Source organism: Oncorhynchus mykiss, chromosome 21 (assembly GCF_057628025.1).
Source record: "Oncorhynchus mykiss isolate SJ-2025 chromosome 21, ASM5762802v1, whole genome shotgun sequence".
NCBI lineage: Eukaryota > Metazoa > Chordata > Actinopteri > Salmoniformes > Salmonidae > Oncorhynchus > Oncorhynchus mykiss.
This window is the reverse complement of record NC_143042.1, coordinates 23381834-23400034: the sequence shown is the minus strand read 5'-3', so window position 1 is coordinate 23400034 and position 18201 is coordinate 23381834. Positions and strand designations below refer to the sequence as shown.

Sequence of the window (18201 nt, the reverse complement as noted above, 5' to 3'; positions counted from 1 at the left end):
TAAATGTGTAAAAATTCAAGGGGTGTGAATACTATGAAGGCACTGTAGATCTATGATTGCCTTTGGCAGCTAATTGTATACATAAAATGTGTATTGTGTACATTAAAATGTGAGTGATTGATTTGATTGGTTCCTCTCTGCATTCCCTCTCTGCGCTTGGAGTCCACCTCTCTTTCATCAAATTGACATGACCTATTGCTGTTGACATCCATAACGCGTTGCGCTGTGGGCTACGAGGTCTCCCTCACCAGTCCAATATAAATACAGGGGTAACATTTGCCAAGGCACACAACTTCTGCCCTTTTCCACTTGAAACGGATCTCTACTGGCATTACAGGGATCTAATATCCTCCGTCGCAATGAAGGTAAGTTGCCTGTTGAGGTACATTTTGATCTTTTGCGTTTTTATGAATGGAGATGAGCATGGCACATGCAAATGATTACCTTGTCATTCATTTTGAACGCATGTTTGTTTTACATTGTCTGCTTGTTCATATGGCATAACTCTACTTTTGACTGTTTCAGGGTGTGAGGACTATTACAGCTTATGCACTTGCTCTTTTACTTCTGGTAACGCTCGTCTCCCATTCGTGGAGCGCACCGAAGGGCAGTTTCCAGAGGAGAAATTGGTCACCTCAGGCAATGCTGTACCTCAAGGGCACCCGTATGTCTTCTACCTATATTAGCCTAATCATACTTTGCATTCCTTTGACATACCTTTCAAATGTGTTTCTGCATTTATGTCCTCCACAGAGAATAATTGGAAATATTATGCATTTATAAGCTGTTTTTGTGGCTATAATGATCTTTAATGTAAAGGGATTAACATCATTTAAATCTGAAGTTGTCCTATTATTTCCTAATTATGTATGTTTATTTATGAATGCAACTAAAATATATTGTATTTCATAACTCTGTATGTTATTACAGAGGGACGGCGGTTTATCAGCGAGGACAGGAAAGAGGGAGACGTATATGACACATTACATTTAGGTAAATACAATACACTTGAATTTGGCAGTATGCACATATTCTTACTTTGTATGGCTCTGCTCCTGTATGGCTCTGTAAAGTAGTGCACTGTATGGGGAATAGGGTGATTTGAGATTTTACCATCATCTTTTACCTGTCATTACTCTGTATGGCATCCTCTTTTCAGAGACTCGGAGTCAAAACACAGAGAAACTCAGTGTGAACCAGGCAGCCACAGTCCTGCTCAATTTCCTGCAGCAAGCCAGGGAGGATGGTGAGTTGGGTCATATTGCAGCCTACGGTAAGGGTTAAGGACACATCCAAGCTAGGAAGCGCACCTCAATAAGCGCTAATTCAGGCATCGGGTTCCCTTAACTACATCCAAGCTATAGGTTTGAAATTGCCATAAAGTTAATTGCACTTATCTTTTTTCGTTTCAGGAGAAGAAAATCCTGAACAGCTGTACTTTCAAGACTTGCCGGCATGGAAAAGAGAGTACTTCTGAAGCATTTTATCATGTATTTATTATTGTTGACAACATTCTAATCTATTGCATCTGTTGATCTCTTGTTGTTGGATGTAGACTATTTAATGCAACGTGAGAAAAACACTGGACTCTTAAGTACGGCTACACTGAAAATGTTTGAATGTATTATTTAAAGAAAATGTTTAATAAAATTATTTTGAATTCATAGCAACATTTGTCTAAGGGTATCTGATCATAGAAGTAATGTACTCAGGACTAGGGTTGGCCATCCCAGGCTATAGAGAGAGAGACCTCTCAATGCAATTCCTGATATATAATTATTGATTAAACGATTCATGTCTCATTTCCTATGGGTGTGAGGGGACTTGATCATCAAAAGAATAGCTATTGTCTCTTAGAAAATATGCAAAGGTGGTATGTGTAACAGCTGTTTAAGGCTCAGTGTCCCTACAACAGATCCAATATTGTACGTTCTGGGCTGGAACAAAAACCTGCACATACTGCAGCTCTCAAGGACCATGGTTGGCCATCCCAGGGTAGTAGCGAGAGATCTCTCGGTTGGCAGTCTCTCCTGGGTGTGTCTTCTTGCCCTCGGGGGTGACACCCAGAGTGAAGGGGGCTTTGATGTTCTACCTGTCCCGCTCTGCCTCCTCATCTTCATCATATGGCTCTTCGTCATCATCCTCCTCATCACTGTGGTGGGGGTTAGAGTGCACTGACGCCGAGGGGGAGGGGGGCACAGAGAGAGAGAGAGAGAGAGAAAGAGAGAGAGAGAGACAAATGATTCATGTCTCTGGACAAACCACAGCGCAACTGCACCTGTACAATACATGCAACATACAAACCGTGAACACATGAGCAGAGAGAGAGAGAAACAGGGAGAGGTTGTTTTACTCAAGAAGGAACCTTCTCCGCTGTGCAATGCGGTTTCCGAGCCGGTCACGGGTGCACCTCAGCCACGCTCAAGGTACTAAACGATATCATAACCGCCATCGATAAAAGACAGTACTGTGCAGCCGTCTTCATCGACCTGGCCAAGGCTTTCGACTCTGTCAATCACCATATCACCATATTCTTAGACTCAGTAGCCTCGGTTTTTCTAATGACTGCCTTGCCTGGTTCACCAACTACTTTACAGACAGAGTTCAGTGTGTCAAATCGGAGGGCACGTTGTCTGGTCCTCTGGCAGTCTCTATGGAGGTACCACAGAGTTCAATTCTCGGGCCGACTCTTTTCTCTGTATATTTCAATGATGTTGCTCTTGCTGCGGGCGATTCCCTGATCCACCTCTACGCAGACGACACCATTCTGTATACTTCTGGCCATTCTTTGGACACTGTGCTATCAAACCTCCAAACGAGCTTCAATGCCATACAACACTCCTTCCGTGGCCTCCAACTGCTCTTAAACGCTAGTAAAACCAAATGCATGCTTTTCAACCGTTCGCTGCCTGCACCCGCACGCCCGACTAGCATCACCACCCTGGATGGTTCCGACCTAGAATATGTGGACATCTATAAGTACCTAGGTGTCTGGCTAGACTGCAAACTCTCCTTCCAGACTCATATCAAACATCTCTAATCCAAAATCAAATCTAGAGTCGGCTTTCTATTTCGCAACAAAGCCTCCTTCACTCACACCGCCAAACTTACCCTAGTAAAACTGACTATCCTACCGATCCTCGACTTCTACAAAATAGCTTCCAATACTCTACTCAGCAAACTGGATGCAGTTTATCACAGTGCCATCCGTTTTGTTACTAAAGCACCTTATACCACCCACCACTGCGACCTGTATGCTCTAGTCGGCTGGCCCTCGCTACATGTTCGCCGCCAGACCCACTGGCTCCAGGTCATCTACAAGTATATGCTAGGTAAAGCTCCGCCTTATCTCAGTTCACTGGTCACGATGGCAACACCTACCCGTAGCACGCGCTCCAGCAGGTGTATCTCACTGATCATCCCTAAAGCCAAAACCTCATTTGGCCGCTTTTCCTTCCAGTTCTCTGCTGCCTGCGACTGGAACGAATTGCAAAAATCTCTGAAGTTGGAGACTTTTATCTCCCTCACCAACTTTAAACATCTGCTATCTGAGCAACTAACCGATCGCTGCAGCTGTACATAGTCCATCGGTATATAGCCCACCCAATTGACCTACCTCATCCCCATACTGTTTATATTTTATTTACTTTTCTGCTCTTTTGCACACCAGTATCTCTACCTGCACATGTTCATCTGATCATTTATCACTCCAGTGTTAATCTGCTAAATTGTAATTATTCACTCCTATGGCCTATTTATTGCCTACCTCCTCATGCCTTTTGCACACAATGTATATAGATTCTTTTTTTTTTTCTACTGTTATTGACTTGCTTATTGTTTATTGTTTACTCCATGTGTAACTCTGTGTTGTTGTCTGTTCACACTGCTATGCTTTATCTTAGCCAGGTCGCAGTTGCAAATGAGAACTTGTTCTCAACTAGCCTACCTGGTTAAATAAAGGTGAAATAAATCAAATAAAATAAAAATGTAAATGTAAAAAAGGAAGTGCTCAGAAAACAGTAGTAACAGATTGGACAAATACCAAAGGATGTCTTGTCATTTACTAAACTCCCGGTCCACTATGTAGATTCCTGAGAGGAGCGGGACAGGTACGGTACCAGTGAGACGCAGGAATAATGTATTCCATTCTATTATAAACAGAGTATTTATTCTATCCTAAACTGCTGACTTGAAGTAGGGGCTATAAAAAGAGAGTCACTCCGTTCTTCTGGGTTTTCGGGGAACTCCCCAAATATATCAGAGCTCTTCCATAAGAGGTCAATCAAACTATGCACTGATTTGGTTATGAAACTGAAGAGGTGTGTACGCATGTTCTGTACATACCGCATGTTCCTCCAAAAAGCAGCCGAAGCCAGACAGGTTGGTGGTCACACTGGGTATCCCCCATCACAGTACACTCAGCTGGGGAACAATAACAACTACAACATAATAGTGCACCCACACATCATACAACACTCCACACACATGAAGGAATACACAAAAACACAGACATAAACATTAGCCAGAGAAAACCAAAGTGATGGAGTTTATGTTTGCAGGCTGTGTAAGTGTGACAGGTCACCTGGTGTGTATCCCCAGGGCTCGTAGTAAGAAGGGAAGACCCCCAGGCGACAGCCTCATACAAACTCCCCATTGTCCATAGGAAGCTGGGGACTGGTGGGGGACAGGAACTCTGGGTGGAACACTATCTGATACTATCAGGAAACATGTCTGTTAGTACCATTTAGAATAAAATATAGATCAACACTACACTGGCTATACTGTATGCTCCAAGGGTCCTCTGTAGCTCAGTTAGTAGAGCATGGCGCTGGCAACACTAGGATAGTGGGTTCGATTTCCAGGACCAAACATATGTCAAATCTATGCACGCATGACTGTAAGTAACTAAGGATAAAAGTGTCTGCTAAATGGCATATACTGTATACTCTAATGCAGGGGTTCCCTAACTTTTTGGTTCGTGACCCACCAATTGAACAGTCTTTTGAGCTGCAACCCACCATAAGTGTTGTGCGGTGAAAAGACATACACAGACTAAAGAATAAGTCAAACATATTCTCGTGGCAGCGGAGAGGAAATTTCAAAGCTGATCTCTTGCAATTCCACACACCCTGCCATGGAGCTAAAAGAAAATGTTGCCGTTTTAAAGCCAATTTCCTGAAATTCTATACAGTTTGCCATGGCTAATGGTTTGTTCAATGCTCAAACATTATAACAAAGTCAATGGGGGCCTAATTGTCTAGCTTTTATTTAATTGATTGTAAATTCTCAACAATTATAAGTTATTTTAGAAAAATGTGTAAGTCCATTATCTTTTCCACATACTTTCTGTTTGATTTTAGTCCTTTAAGTTTACAATGAAAGCGTTTTTCCATACCAATGTCATCCCGACCAACAGTTTGGGAACCACTGCTCTAATGGAAGAAAAAAACCCACTTTGATAGTACCTTACATAAAAGCAACAGGTATTGCTTATCATAAGCACGCATGAGCCTTTATGATACTTTCTATATTGTCAATGTCTCGGCTGCCAGACCTTCTCCAGACAATTCTTCAACTGGTTTAACACAATAAACGAGGCAAAACATTATCATAAAACAAACACGGACATCGAACGAACATCCTGCAGACCTTGACTCGGTCAGTGCGAGCGCTGAGGAGGCCGATGCGTCTCACGTTGGCCAGGATGGGGTCAGAGGTGTCATCCCGCACGCTGTGAGTGGTCACTGGAGGAAGGGTGTGTCTCTGCAGAGAGAGAGAGACAGACAGAGTACAGTGTGTGTGTGTGTGTGTGTGTGTGTGTGTGTGTGTGTGTGTGTGTGTGTGTGTGTGTGTGTGTGTGTGTGTGTGTGCATGCACGTGCATGTGCTGTGACTGCGTCATCAGTGTGCACGTGCCTTGAGCAGTAAACACGGCGCGTATCAACATCTATAAGTCACTGATCCATGACTAATAACCTTTACGGGTAGACATCAGGAATATGGATCTGAAGAAGAATATCTATCCATTGGCCTAATGATATTTAATTATTCTCTTCTCTTGGGATTACCCTCAAAAGAAACACAAGCCTTTCTCCCAGAAGATATTAATTTGCTTGTAAAAGAGTTGCTGAAGAGACAGTTATGTGAAAAACATGTCACAAGTGAACAGGCTGCTACATCTCACGTCAGCTCTGAGGCGTAAGAACTTAGCAGACATGCAAAGCCATTTGTCACCCTAACCACTGTGTGAATGCAGCAAAAGTGCAGACAGACAAGTAATTCTGCACTGGTCCATCTCAGGGCCAACGGAAACGGCAACGGCCACCATCTGTCCACCAATCAAACACCTGTGTCATCCTTTTAACGCCTGAACACGTGTGACATGAATAAATCTATGTGACAACGCCATGGTTATTGGCACTTTGCTATTAAACACTGCAACACCATCCAATCTATTGGCCCATGGCCTGGTGTTATGGAGGTTCAATGATTCACGCTGGGCTGTATAACTGCAGGGTCCATTCATTCATGGTTTTAGCACCAGGTGTCCCCCAGTCCCATTCTGAATTGATCACCTTACAGGGTCATAGCTCACATTGATCCTATCGGCCCATTCTACCGCGTCAATATTTAGTTACTCCATTCAGGAAACAGCAGGGTACAACGTATGGGGATTCTCTGGACGATACATCACTTTATTACCTTGTTGTCCAGTTTTCTCTGTCTTTCTACCACTCTGGTCTCACACCCCAACTCTGTTTTATTTGATGTTCATCATACAAATGTCTATACGCCAGTCTTTTAAACATAGTGTAGACCTGACCCAATCTACAATATGGTGACTGTCAGCATTCTCAACAACCTAACACTTAATGGCTTTATTACTGTGTATAATGCACTTCTTACAACTATTCTATTCTATAACCTTTACCGCAGTATATTTCATACATGATCTGTCTCTTCAACTCCTACCTGTGTGGCATAGATGGCTCTCTTCGTGACGGTGAAGTCGTCTCTCTCCAGGATGGTGTCCAATACAGGGATGTCTCCTCTGAAGACATCATGAGGTCATCAGCAGGTCAGAAAAGCAACACTCAAGTAATCACATTAGAACCCGCATTGACAAGCCCTTCATTAACACGGAAGCTCGTTCCACACTTTGGTAACGTGGAAGACCCAAAGGTCGCACACCATCCCTATGAATTGACCCCCCCCAACCATTTGTTTTATACACTGCTGCTACTAGCTGTTTATTATCTATGCATAGTTACTTCACCCCTACCTACATGTACAAATTACCTCAACTAAGCTGTACCCCTTCTCACTGACTGGTACCCCTGTATATAGACTATTGGTAGTTATTGTTATTTTATTGTGTTACTTTTTATTTTTTTTAATTTTAATTTCTTTGGTAAATATTTTCTTAACTCTTCTTGAACTGCACTGTTGGTTAAGGGCTTGTAAAGGAAGCGTTTCAGGGTAAGGTCTACACTTGTTGTATTCGGCGCATGTGACAAATAACATTTGATTTGATTTGATTTGAAGTGCAGCCTTAGTTCCTTCATAACAAAAGCCTGCTAAGGATTTCCTGGCTAAATGGTAGGGTTGTCAAATAGAGGGGTGTTACACTGATATGACATACAGTACAGGTCTGGCGAATACACTGGTGGAAGAGAGACTCGATATTATTTTAATTGTTTTTAATTAACTTACTTTAACAAAGCCTCGTAAAGCCTCTTGCCAAACGTACAGTATCTTTCACAGTGTCCCTGTCAGAGAGAGATACATACAGTAGATAATGAGCAAACTGTTTGAGATTGAACATGTTAATAGGAACCATGTTGGCAACTCGAGTTCCAAGGCAAAATTCTAAGAAGAATGCAAATTCTAATGTTATTTTTATTCAATGATTGGTGCCAACATTGCAGACATTTTGCAGAACTCCATGAGGTGTACCATTGTGGGTTGCAGAGACGTACCAGAGCTGTTTGCAATACCGCCTGTCCCTTCAGCATCTCCACGTTAAAGTTGTTGGTCTTGGCTGGCATGATGAAAAAACCACCACTGTGACGTCATTCTTGTGCACCTGGGAGAGAAGGAAAAAAGCATAAATGAGATGAAGAAGTAAGGATTAAACTGTCATTTTGTTTTGAGAGAGACCAGTAAAAGTGCAGTATGGATTAGAGGCCCATTATTTTGACTATTTTCTACTTTGCAGAATAATAGTGCAGACATCAAAACTATGACAGAACACATATGGGATCATGTAGTAACCAAAAAAGTGTTAAACAAATCAAAATATTATTTTATATTTGAGATTCTACAAAGTAGCCAGCGTTTGCCTTGATGACAGCTTTGCACACTCTTGGCATTCTCTCAGCCAGCTTCATGAGGTAGTCATTCGGAATGCATTTCAATTAACAGGTGTTAAAAGTTAATTTGTGGAATTTCTTTCCATCTTAATGCGTTTGAGCCAATCAGTTGGGTTGTGACAAGGTAGGGGTGGTATACAGAAGACAGCCCTATTTGCTAAAAGACCAAGTCCATATTATGGCAAGAACAACTCAAATAAGCAAAGAGAAATGACAGTCCATCATTACTTAGTTGATGGCAGAGTGAAGGAAAAGCAGCCAACAAGTGCTCAGCATATGTGGGAACTCCTTCAAGACTGCTGGAAAAGCATTACAGGTGAAGCTGGTTGAGAAAATGCCAAGAGTGTGCAAGCTATCATCAAGGCAAAGGGTGGCCACTTTAAAATAGCATTGAATAAAATATATATTTTGATTTGTTTAACACTTTTTTGGTTACTACATGATTCCATATGCGTTATTCCATAGTTTTGATGTCTTCACTATTATTCTACAATGTAGAAAAAAGTAGAAATAAAGAAAAACCCTTGAATGAGTAGGTGTGTCTAAACTTTTGACTGGTACTGTAGTTAGCAGTATATTGGATAACAAACTTGAAAACATAATAAGGACTTAATTATTACCCATAGAAGTGTCCCCTGATATATTCCTGAATCGGACCCTGGTTAGTGGAGTGAAAGTTCTGGGAACTCGTGCATGGCTGAGAACTTCTTGATGTTCAATCCGTTCGGCATCACCATATCTGTGGACAGCAGCTCTCTCCAGACAGTAGCGATGGTAGACCTGCCCCTCACCAGCCTCCTGGTCTATGTTGAGCTGACAGGGGCACATCAGAAATCAACACAAGAGTCATTAATATGTCATTATTAAGAGATAACTATTGTGTATTTACCAATTGTCATGTACATTCTAAGTAAATATCAGTTAAATACTGAATGAAACCTGTGATTAAAACTCTTTCAAATGTTCTACACTAACTATTATTGGGGCTATGGGTTTTGAGTTTGACAAATGTTTGAAGTAGGATCTCCCTTGAGTAACCTGTCTGCCAGCGAGGAGGAGGCTTCCTGTTCCTCCCCATAATGAGAAGCTGCTGTCAATTACCCAGCCTGCTCAGTGAATGACCTTTAGGTCCACAATGACCTTTTTACACTTAGCCTGAGGGCCAATTACAGTACCATACAACCAGCGCAAACACAACACAGACCCATAGCTCACTGACACACAGGGGAGACACTGGGAGAAACTCTAAATCTAACAAAAACACCTGACTCTGTGACGAGCAAAACATTTTCTGAGGCATTTGAATAACAAAGCCACAGACCTATAGCTCACTGAATCACTGGAGAGATACTGGAAAAAACAAAACTCAAACTAACTCAAACAACGCTTAATGTATTATTACCCCAACATTGTTAAAGCTGAAAACATTTGTGAGGAATTTAAATAACAAACGTTTATAGGTTTGTGTGTGTGCGTGTGTGGCCTCTTTACCTTGTCCAATTTGTTGTAGAAGTCCACATTTCCGGCACAGAGGTATTGTCCCAACAGAGTGGCATGGGTTGTGAAGATGGTTGCCAAGGGAATCTTCCGCAAGCGACAGAGAATAAGTCCTCCCCCTGCCTGTCACTCGTGGAAATGGTCGAGGACATTGGGCGAGTCTCCAAGCTGGTCGGTTAACTAGGAATGAAAGCAACGAATTACTGATGATTAGCTCTATCATCTCATATTACCCAAGAGGGTGAATATGTTTTGAGTAAAAAGAAGTAGGCTACTGTATCATTTATTTTTAAAGGTATCTGACATTAAAGTATTCACATCGAGCAGATATCCGTGACTTCAAAAATAAACCCATACAGCAATCTTTAAACCTCTTTCAGAGTATTTTTCACAGCATCCTTAACAAGCTGACAAATTACCTCTTAAAGAACCAGTCAACCATGGATCCAAAAACGTTTGCCTCACTGTCATGGGCGGGCATACCGATAACCCCAGGTGTCCCACAGATCCCCCTTCCATCGGTCCAGGTTCCAGGCTGCTGACCCCGTGTCAAATAGGACCACATAGGGACTGCCCTCGATCAGCCAGCGCCCAAAGTCAACCTAAAACATACAGCACATAAGGGAAAGATATATGTGGTTCTAGAAGACAGTACCAACCAACACGAGTCCCACAATCACAGTATCAAACACATGGGGCAAAGCTGAAATACCACTAAATAATAGTTTCTGAAGCTGTTGATGTATTTGTTTGTCTCTGATCCTGGAGATGGTGTTTTGTCTGCCAACTTGGGGATTCATCATCTCTAACTAACTCCATTGGCGTTAACAGTGTCGGCCTACTTCTGTAGAAGTGCATGTCTGCCCTCTTCTGGACAGAAAGTACTACTACAGGATTGTGTATTCTCCACTTGCATGTCCCACCTATAGAATAGAATAGAAAATAAGATAATATAATACATCTGTAGTAGAGTACCAGGCAGCCGTTGTCAATAAAGGCCCACATAGCTTTCTTGATGGCTGGGTTTTGGGGTCTCACACTGCTCCACCTGGGTCTTGAAATTGTGTTCGTAAAACGAACCCATCATGAATAAGTTCTCCCCCCATTCATCCACTGTTATCTTGGCCTTGGTCTGGATCACTGTGTGGATCCCACAAACTTTCTAACTTGTGACTTGTTATGACACACATAAGGGGTGTGTCCACATATTAAGAGATAGTTCTGCATGATATTGTGTATTTTGCACGATTAATAGTCTGGAATTAACAAAAACTAAGACCATGATATAAATAACAAACTTGAAACTTGAAAATGCTGCATAAAAGATAAGTTACAGTCAAATATTTGTGAAGAGGACCATCAACAATCAGAAACCCCTGCATTACGTTTGCACAACATGATAGGTGCATAAGACGTTTCCCTGATGCCAAATACATATACATGATAAGCAGTGTTGGGGAAGTTACTCTTAAAATATAGTTTACCAAGCTACCAATTACTTCACTCTGGAAGAATTTAAGCTAGACAAAGAACCATATACTTTACTTAACTAAATTAACTTTGAAAAAGCATTTCACTACGTCCAAACTACTTTGTGAAACATTATCATGTCTATGTCTGAAATGTCACAGACTACACATTGCAAGAACAGATCACTTTGGGGTCATATGTTAACAGAATGTGTCATTTAGCCTATTAAATACATAAACACCCCTATTTTATTTCCTTTTTGCAAATAAAAGTAGTGTGTAGCTCCAGTAGTTAGCTAAATCGCTACATGAAAAAAAAACACTACCAAGATTTGAATTCAGTTCAACTACCACCAAGCTATTGCAAAATGTAGTTACATTAAAAGTGTATTTGTCACATGCACCAAATACAAAAGATGTAGACCTTACTGCGAAATGCGTACTTACAAGCACTTAACCAACAATGCAGTTGAAAAAAAATAGAGTTAAGAAAACATTTACTAAATTAACGAAAGTAAAAAAATGTAAAATTAACACAATAAAACAACAAGAATGATGCTACAGTGGGGCAAAAAAGTATTTAGTCAGCCACCAATTGTGCAAGTTCTCCCACTTAAAAAGATGAGAGAGACCTGTAATTTTCATCATATGTACACCTTAACTATTACAGACAAAATGAGGGAAAAAAATCCTGAAAATCACATTGTAGGATTTTTAATGAATTTATTTGCAAATTATGGTGGAAAATAAGTATTGGATCTTCTCACATCCAAATATGCCACTGGAGTTCAGTTGGACTCAACACACATCCCATGGTCCCATTTCGTCACTCCAAGAAGTCCACTGTCCAGGCAGCCTACTTTTTGTGATTGAATCTGACCCTCGTCTTTGAACAGAAAGTCAACATTCCCTGGCTGCATGCACGGGACTGAAGTCCACACACACAGACATCAAGAGTAATGTTTTGACAAAGCCAATAGTGAGCAAAGGTGGAAAATATACAGATATAGGATCTTAATTTGAGCCAGTTTATGGGGGTTGAGCCAATTTTTATGGGGGTTGAGCCAATTTTTATGGGGGTTGATATGTTTTTGGTTACTGGAAATAACAAACTTTAAAAGCATTTTTAAAACTCAAATACACCACAGGTTTGCATTTCCTACTGTGCAGGACAATTCTCAGCAACAAAAGAGTGATCAAATGAAGATCCTACATCCTTTATAAATCAAAGTTTTACAGTCATTATTTTGTGTTTTCCCTAGCCTTAAACAGTACGCCAAATTCATGATATAAAAAAAATACTCATTCATATTGTATTTTTTACATAAAAATGCTAATGTTTATTATTTATATTATGAATTTGACCCTACTATTTATAGGGCTACGGTTCCTTTTTCAAGCAATGTAGACTATATTAGGACTCCTGGAGTTTTATTATCATGCATATCATATGTCTGCAATTAAGGGACCTCGACATTAATTACAAAAGCCTAAATAATGACACAAATTACACTTTTGTTTTGAAACAATAGTTTATGTTAGGGAAAAAAACTGTCATTGCGACAAAAACAAAACCCAGGTAGACTACAGTTACTTTCTGCTGCTGATCACGCATAATTATGTGACGCAATGTTTGCTTGAACTTTGCTTCTCCTCGTTCAGTGGCAGCCAAGTGTTAGGGCTGGGCAGTGTATCAACACATTGAAACCTGACCTCGCTCTTAATCCATGTTCAGTCCATGTAGCCTTTTCAAGCGAACAACATCAAATCAAATCAAATCAAACAGGTCTTTCACCTTACAGTGAAATGCTTACTTACAAGCCCTTAACCAACAATGCAGTTTTACGAAAATCCCCCCCCCCCCCCCCCCCAAAAAAAAGTAAGAGATAAGAATAACAAATAATAAAAGAGCAGCAGTAAATAACAATAGTGGGGCCATGTACAAATCAAATCAAATCAAATGTATTTGTCACACACACATGGTTAGCAGATGTTAATGCGAGTGTAGCGAAATGCTTGTGCTTCTAGTTCCGACAATGCAGTAATAACCAACGAGTAATCTAACCTAACAATTCCAAAACTACTACCTTATACACACAAGTGTAAAGGGATAAAGAATATGTACATACAGATATATGAATGAGCGATGGTACAGAATGGTATAGGCAAGATGCAGTAGATGGTATCGAGTACAGTATATACGTATACATATGAGATGAGTAATGTAGGGTATGTAAACAAAGTGGCATAGTTTAAAGTGGCTAGTGATACATGTATTACATAAAGATGCAGTAGATGAGATAGAGTACAGTATATACGTATACATATGAGATGAGTAATGTATGTAAACATTATATTAAGTAGCATTGTTTAAAGTGGCTAGTGATATATTTTACATCAATTTCCATTATTAAAGTGGCTGGAGTTGAGTCAGTGTGTTGGCAGCAGCCACTCAATGTTAGTGGTGGCTGTTTAACAGTCTGATGGCCTTGAGATAGAAGCTGTTTTTCAGTCTTTCGGTCCCTGCTTTGATGCACCTGTACTGACCTCGCCTTCTGGATGATAGCGGGGTAAACAGGCAGTGGCTCGGGTGGTTGTTGTCCTTGATGATCTTTATCGCCTTCCTGTGACATCGGGTGGTGTAGGTGTCCTGGAGGGCAGGTAGTTTGCCCCCGGTGATGCGTTGTGCAGATCTCACTACCCTCTGGAGAGCCTTATGGTTGTGGGCGGAGCAGTTGCCGTACCAGGCGGTGATACAGCCCGACAGGATGCTCTCGATTGTGCATCTGTAGAAGTTTGTGAGTGCTTTTGGTGACAAGCCGAATTTCTTCAGCCTCCTGAGGTTGAAGAGGCGCTGCTGCGCCTTCTTCACGACGCTGTCTGTGTGGGTGGACCAATTCAGTTTGTCCGTGATGTGTACGCTGAGGAACTTAAAACTTACTACCCTCTCCACTACTGTCCCATCGATGTGGATAGGGGGGTGCTCCCTCTGCTGTTTCCTGAAGTCCACAATCATCTTCCTTTGTTTTGTTGACGTTGAGTGTGAGGTTATTTTCCTGACACCACATTCCGAGGGCCCTCACCTCCTCCCTGTAGGCCATCTCGTCGTTGTTGGTAATCAAGGGCGGTACCAGTACAGTGTTAATGTGCGGGGGGCACCGGTGTTGAGGTAATTGAGATAATTCTACATGTAGGTAGAGTAATTAAAGTGGCTATGCAAAGATAATAACAGAGAGTAGCAGCAGCGTAAGGGGGGGCAATGCAAATAGTCTGGGTAGCCATTTGATTAGCTGTTCAGGAGTCTTATGGCTTGGGTGTAGAAGCTGTTTAGAAGCCTCTTGGACCTAGACTTGGCGCTCCGGTACCGCTTGCTGTGCGGTAGCAGAGAGAACAGTCTTTGACAATTTTTAGGGCCTTCCTCTGACAACGCCTGGTATAGAGGTCCAGGATGGAAGCTTGGCCCCGGTGATGTACTGGGCCGTACACACTACCCTCTGTAGTGCCTTGCGGTCGGAGGCCGAGCAGCTGCCATACCAGGCAGTGATGCAACCATGCTCTCGATGGTGCAGCTGTAAATTCTTTTGAGGATCTGAGGACCCATGCCAAATCTTTTCAGTCTCCTGAGGGGGAATAGCTTTTGTCGTGCCCTCTTCACTACTGTCTTGGTGTGCTTGGACCATGTTAGTTTGTTGGTGATGTGGACACCAAGGAACTTGAAGCTCTCAACCTTCTCCACTACAGCCCCGTCGATGAGAATGGGGGCGTGCTCGGTCCTCCTTTCCTGTTGTCCACAATCATCTCCTTTGTCTTGATCACATTGAGGGAGAGGTTGTTGTCCTTGCACCACACGGTCAGGTCTCTGACCTCCTCCCTATAGACTGTCTCATCGTTGTCGATGATCAGGCTTTTGTGTCATCAGCAAACTTAACGATAGTGTTGGAGTCGTACCTGGACGTGCAGTCATGAGGGAACAGGGAGTACAGGAGGGATCCCTGTGTGGAGGATCAGCGTGGCGGATGTGTTGTTACCTACCCTTACCACTTGGGGGCAGCCCATCAGGAAGTCCAGGATATAGTTGCAGAGGGAGGTGTTTAGTCCCAAGGTCCTTAGCTTAGTGATGAGCTTTGAGGGCACTATGGTGTTGAACTGTGGGCTGTAGTCAATGAATAGCATTCTCACATAGGTGTTCCTTTTGTCCAGATGGGAAAGGCAGTGTGGCATGTAATAGAGATTGCATGATCTGTGGATCTGTTGGTGCGGTATGCAAATTGGAGTGGGTCTAGGGTTTCTGGGATACTGGTGTGAGCAATGATCAGCTTTTCAAAGCATTTCATGGCTACAGACTTTAGTGCTTCGGGTCGGTCGTCATTTAGGCAGGTTACCTTAGTGTTCTTGGGAACAGGGACTATGGTGGTCTGCTTGAAACTCAGACAGGGAAAGGTTGAAAATGTCAGTGAAGACACTTGCCAGTTGGCAGCGCATGCTCGGAGTACATGTCCTGGTAAACCATCTGGCCCAGCGGCCTTGTGAATGTTGACCTGTTTAAAGGTCTTACTCACATCGGCTGCGGTGAGCTTGTTCATACAGTCGCCTGGAACATCTGATGCTCTCATGCATGTTTCAGTGTTTACTTGCCTCAAAGTGAGCATAAAAGTTATTTAGCTCGTCTGGTAGGCTCGTGTCACTGGGCAGCTCTCGGCTGTGCTTCCCTTTTGTAGTCTGTAATAGTTTGCAAGACCTGCTACATCCGACGAGCGTCGGAGTACGCTTTGCCTGTTTGATGGTTCGTCAGAAGGCATAGCGGGATTTATTATAAGCTTCCAGGTTAGAGTCCCTCTCCTTGAAAGTGGCAGCTCTACCCTTTAGCTCAGTGTGAATGTTGCCTGTAATCCATGGCTTCAGGTTGGGGTATGTACGTACAGTCACTGTGAGGACAACATCCTAAATGCATTTATTGATAAAGCCAGTGACTGATGTGGTATACTCCTCAATGCCATCGGAAGAATCCCGGAATATATTCCAATCTGTGCTAGCAAAACAGTCCTGTAGTTTAGCATCTGCTTCATCTGACCACTTTTTTATAGACCGAATCACTGGTGCTTCCTGCTTTAATTTTTGCTTGGCACCCCCATAGTCCTATTTCTCAATATTGCCTAGCCTATAGGTGGTTTAGCCTATAGGTAGGCATATTGGTGGTATATGGCATAATTTGTCATTAAATAATCTGGGTTTCATTCCCAGAAATAGTCCCCATATGTTGTGTTGGCTATGCAAACACTTGGCACCCCCATGCGTCCTGAATGAGTTGTGTTTTAAGCATGGGGTTGAATGTTGGTCAAATAGAATGCATCCACTTCTGATGGCCCTGGATTCTGGATGTCAAGCAAACGCATAATTGATATTTGGCTAGTGTCTGCTGCCCAAAATCTTCCCATATCCCTCAAACCTCTCATGCACTCTAGCAAACAGCATCAATTCAACAATGACCACACCTGACAGTCAAATTTTCAGAGAAAAGTCATCGCTTGGCACGGATTGTCAACATTTCCTAGAAGGTAATGAATTATTCATTTCAGCACCACTAAACAGTGGACAGCGCCACGAACGCGACTCATCCGCTGTCATCTCGCTCCTAACAATCCGGTGCATACAGACGGAAATATAAAAGGCAGAGAATACACGTCATGCATCAAAGAAAGACAGCTTAGTGTAGATGACCACACATTGTTTCTTGCTGCATTGGTTGGATGCGAAGTGTGATCACTTGGATTTTGACAGAATGAGAATGCTGGCATTTTTCCTGGTTTGTGCGATAATTCGCCAGTATGGAACATGGGGGACTCCAACTCCAGGATTTGGGTGGACGGATATTCCAGGTAATTTCTTGCTTTGATATATTCTAATGACTTTTTGATTTCTTATAGGTTCATTTTCTTCTCATAATGTCCTGAGACAAACTTTTTAATATCCAAAATTAATAAAATAAAATGTGATGCGCTCTCTTTTCTCAGGACATACACCTGCTAAGGCACAAGAGGGGCACTCTGTTGTGATGAGAAGTAAGGTCATCAGTCCGAATTTACCTGACGATGCGAACCTTTGTTACCTTTTGAAAGAAGGTGATGAAGACCAGCAACAAATTATCTGCAAACATCGCTTAACTCGGACCAGCAAATTCAACTTCAACCCGTTTGGTCTCCGATTTGGAAAGCGCGACAAATTTAACCCATCCAAGGCCAACCTCATAAGATCCAGTACAAGCAAACTGTTGCCTATTCTACTCTACTTCAGAGAACTAGAAATTCCTGCCTAAATTGGTTCCTTCACAAGAAGGAACCAATGTTTAAACAATGGAGATGGTCAATTGCTTTTGCTATAGCAGTTATAGCAGCATCCTTATAACCATTCACTCATGAGGTAAAGAGTTTGTGTGTCATATTGTCTACTTATAAGGTGGGTTTGGGAAATACAAGTCTGCTGAATAAAATTTTTGTACATGTCTTGTGTGATGTAATTATTACACCTTGTAATCACAATAAGGAAAATACACTCAATCGCTAAAAGCACACTACATGACCAAAAGTATGTGGATACCTGCTCGTCGAACATCTCATTCCAAAATCATGGGCATTAATATGTATTTGGTCCCTCCTTTGCTGCTATACCAGCCTCCACTCTTCTGGGAAGGCTTTCCACTCACTAGATGTTGGAACATTGCTGCAGGGAATTGCTTCCATTCAGCCACAAGAGCATTAGTGAGGTCAGGCACTGATGTTGGGCGATTAGGCCTGGATCGCAGTCGTCATTCCAATTCATCCCAAAGGTGTCCTATGGAGTTGAGGTCAGGGCTCTGTGCAAGCCAGT

At 42.2% G+C, this 18201-nt stretch overlaps 2 protein-coding genes, 1 long non-coding RNA gene and 1 pseudogene across 4 annotated transcripts; 2 read left to right on the top strand and 2 right to left on the bottom strand.

Moving 5' to 3' along the window:
* Positions 1-253: 253 nt before the first annotated feature.
* LOC110500269 (spexin prohormone 1-like) lies at positions 254-1670 on the top strand. The gene is made up of 5 exons (XM_021577547.3): positions 254-365; positions 526-664; positions 931-993; positions 1160-1246; positions 1413-1670. Exons 1-5 carry the CDS (start codon positions 360-362, stop codon positions 1475-1477), a joined length of 360 nt encoding a protein of 119 aa, XP_021433222.1. The 5' UTR covers positions 254-359; the 3' UTR covers positions 1478-1670.
* Positions 1475-7769, bottom strand: LOC149973027 (uncharacterized). Its single transcript, XR_016490261.1, has 4 exons — positions 7713-7769; positions 6972-7050; positions 4345-5763; positions 1475-2174 (listed from the first exon to the last, which is right to left on the bottom strand). It is a non-coding gene; the product is annotated as an uncharacterized LOC149973027 (long non-coding RNA).
* Positions 7770-7977: 208 nt separating this feature from the next.
* Positions 7978-15950, bottom strand: LOC110500270 (glycogen [starch] synthase, liver-like; annotated as a pseudogene). Its single transcript, XR_016490432.1, has 6 exons — positions 15897-15950; positions 10844-11030; positions 10281-10470; positions 9863-10048; positions 8992-9184; positions 7978-8085 (listed from the first exon to the last, which is right to left on the bottom strand). The product of XR_016490432.1 is annotated as a glycogen [starch] synthase, liver-like (transcript).
* Positions 15951-16973: 1023 nt separating this feature from the next.
* LOC149973026 (uncharacterized) lies at positions 16974-17713 on the top strand. The gene is made up of 2 exons (XM_090214306.1): positions 16974-17213; positions 17349-17713. Exons 1-2 carry the CDS (start codon positions 17051-17053, stop codon positions 17648-17650), a joined length of 465 nt encoding a protein of 154 aa, XP_090070432.1. The 5' UTR covers positions 16974-17050; the 3' UTR covers positions 17651-17713.
* Positions 17714-18201: the final 488 nt, after the last annotated feature.

Excerpts from the sequence above, each read along its gene's own strand:
- LOC110500269 (XM_021577547.3), top strand. Across the intron at positions 665-930 it reads GCTGTACCTCAAGGGCACCC|AGGGACGGCGGTTTATCAGC; the intron begins GTATGTCTTCTA and ends ATGTTATTACAG. Across the intron at positions 1,247-1,412 it reads GCAGCAAGCCAGGGAGGATG|GAGAAGAAAATCCTGAACAG; the intron begins GTGAGTTGGGTC and ends TTTTCGTTTCAG.
- LOC149973026 (XM_090214306.1), top strand. The coding sequence starts at position 17,051 with ATGACCACACATTGTTTCTTGCTGCATTGGTTGGATGCGAAGTGTGAT. Across the intron at positions 17,214-17,348 it reads TGGGTGGACGGATATTCCAG|GACATACACCTGCTAAGGCA; the intron begins GTAATTTCTTGC and ends CTCTTTTCTCAG.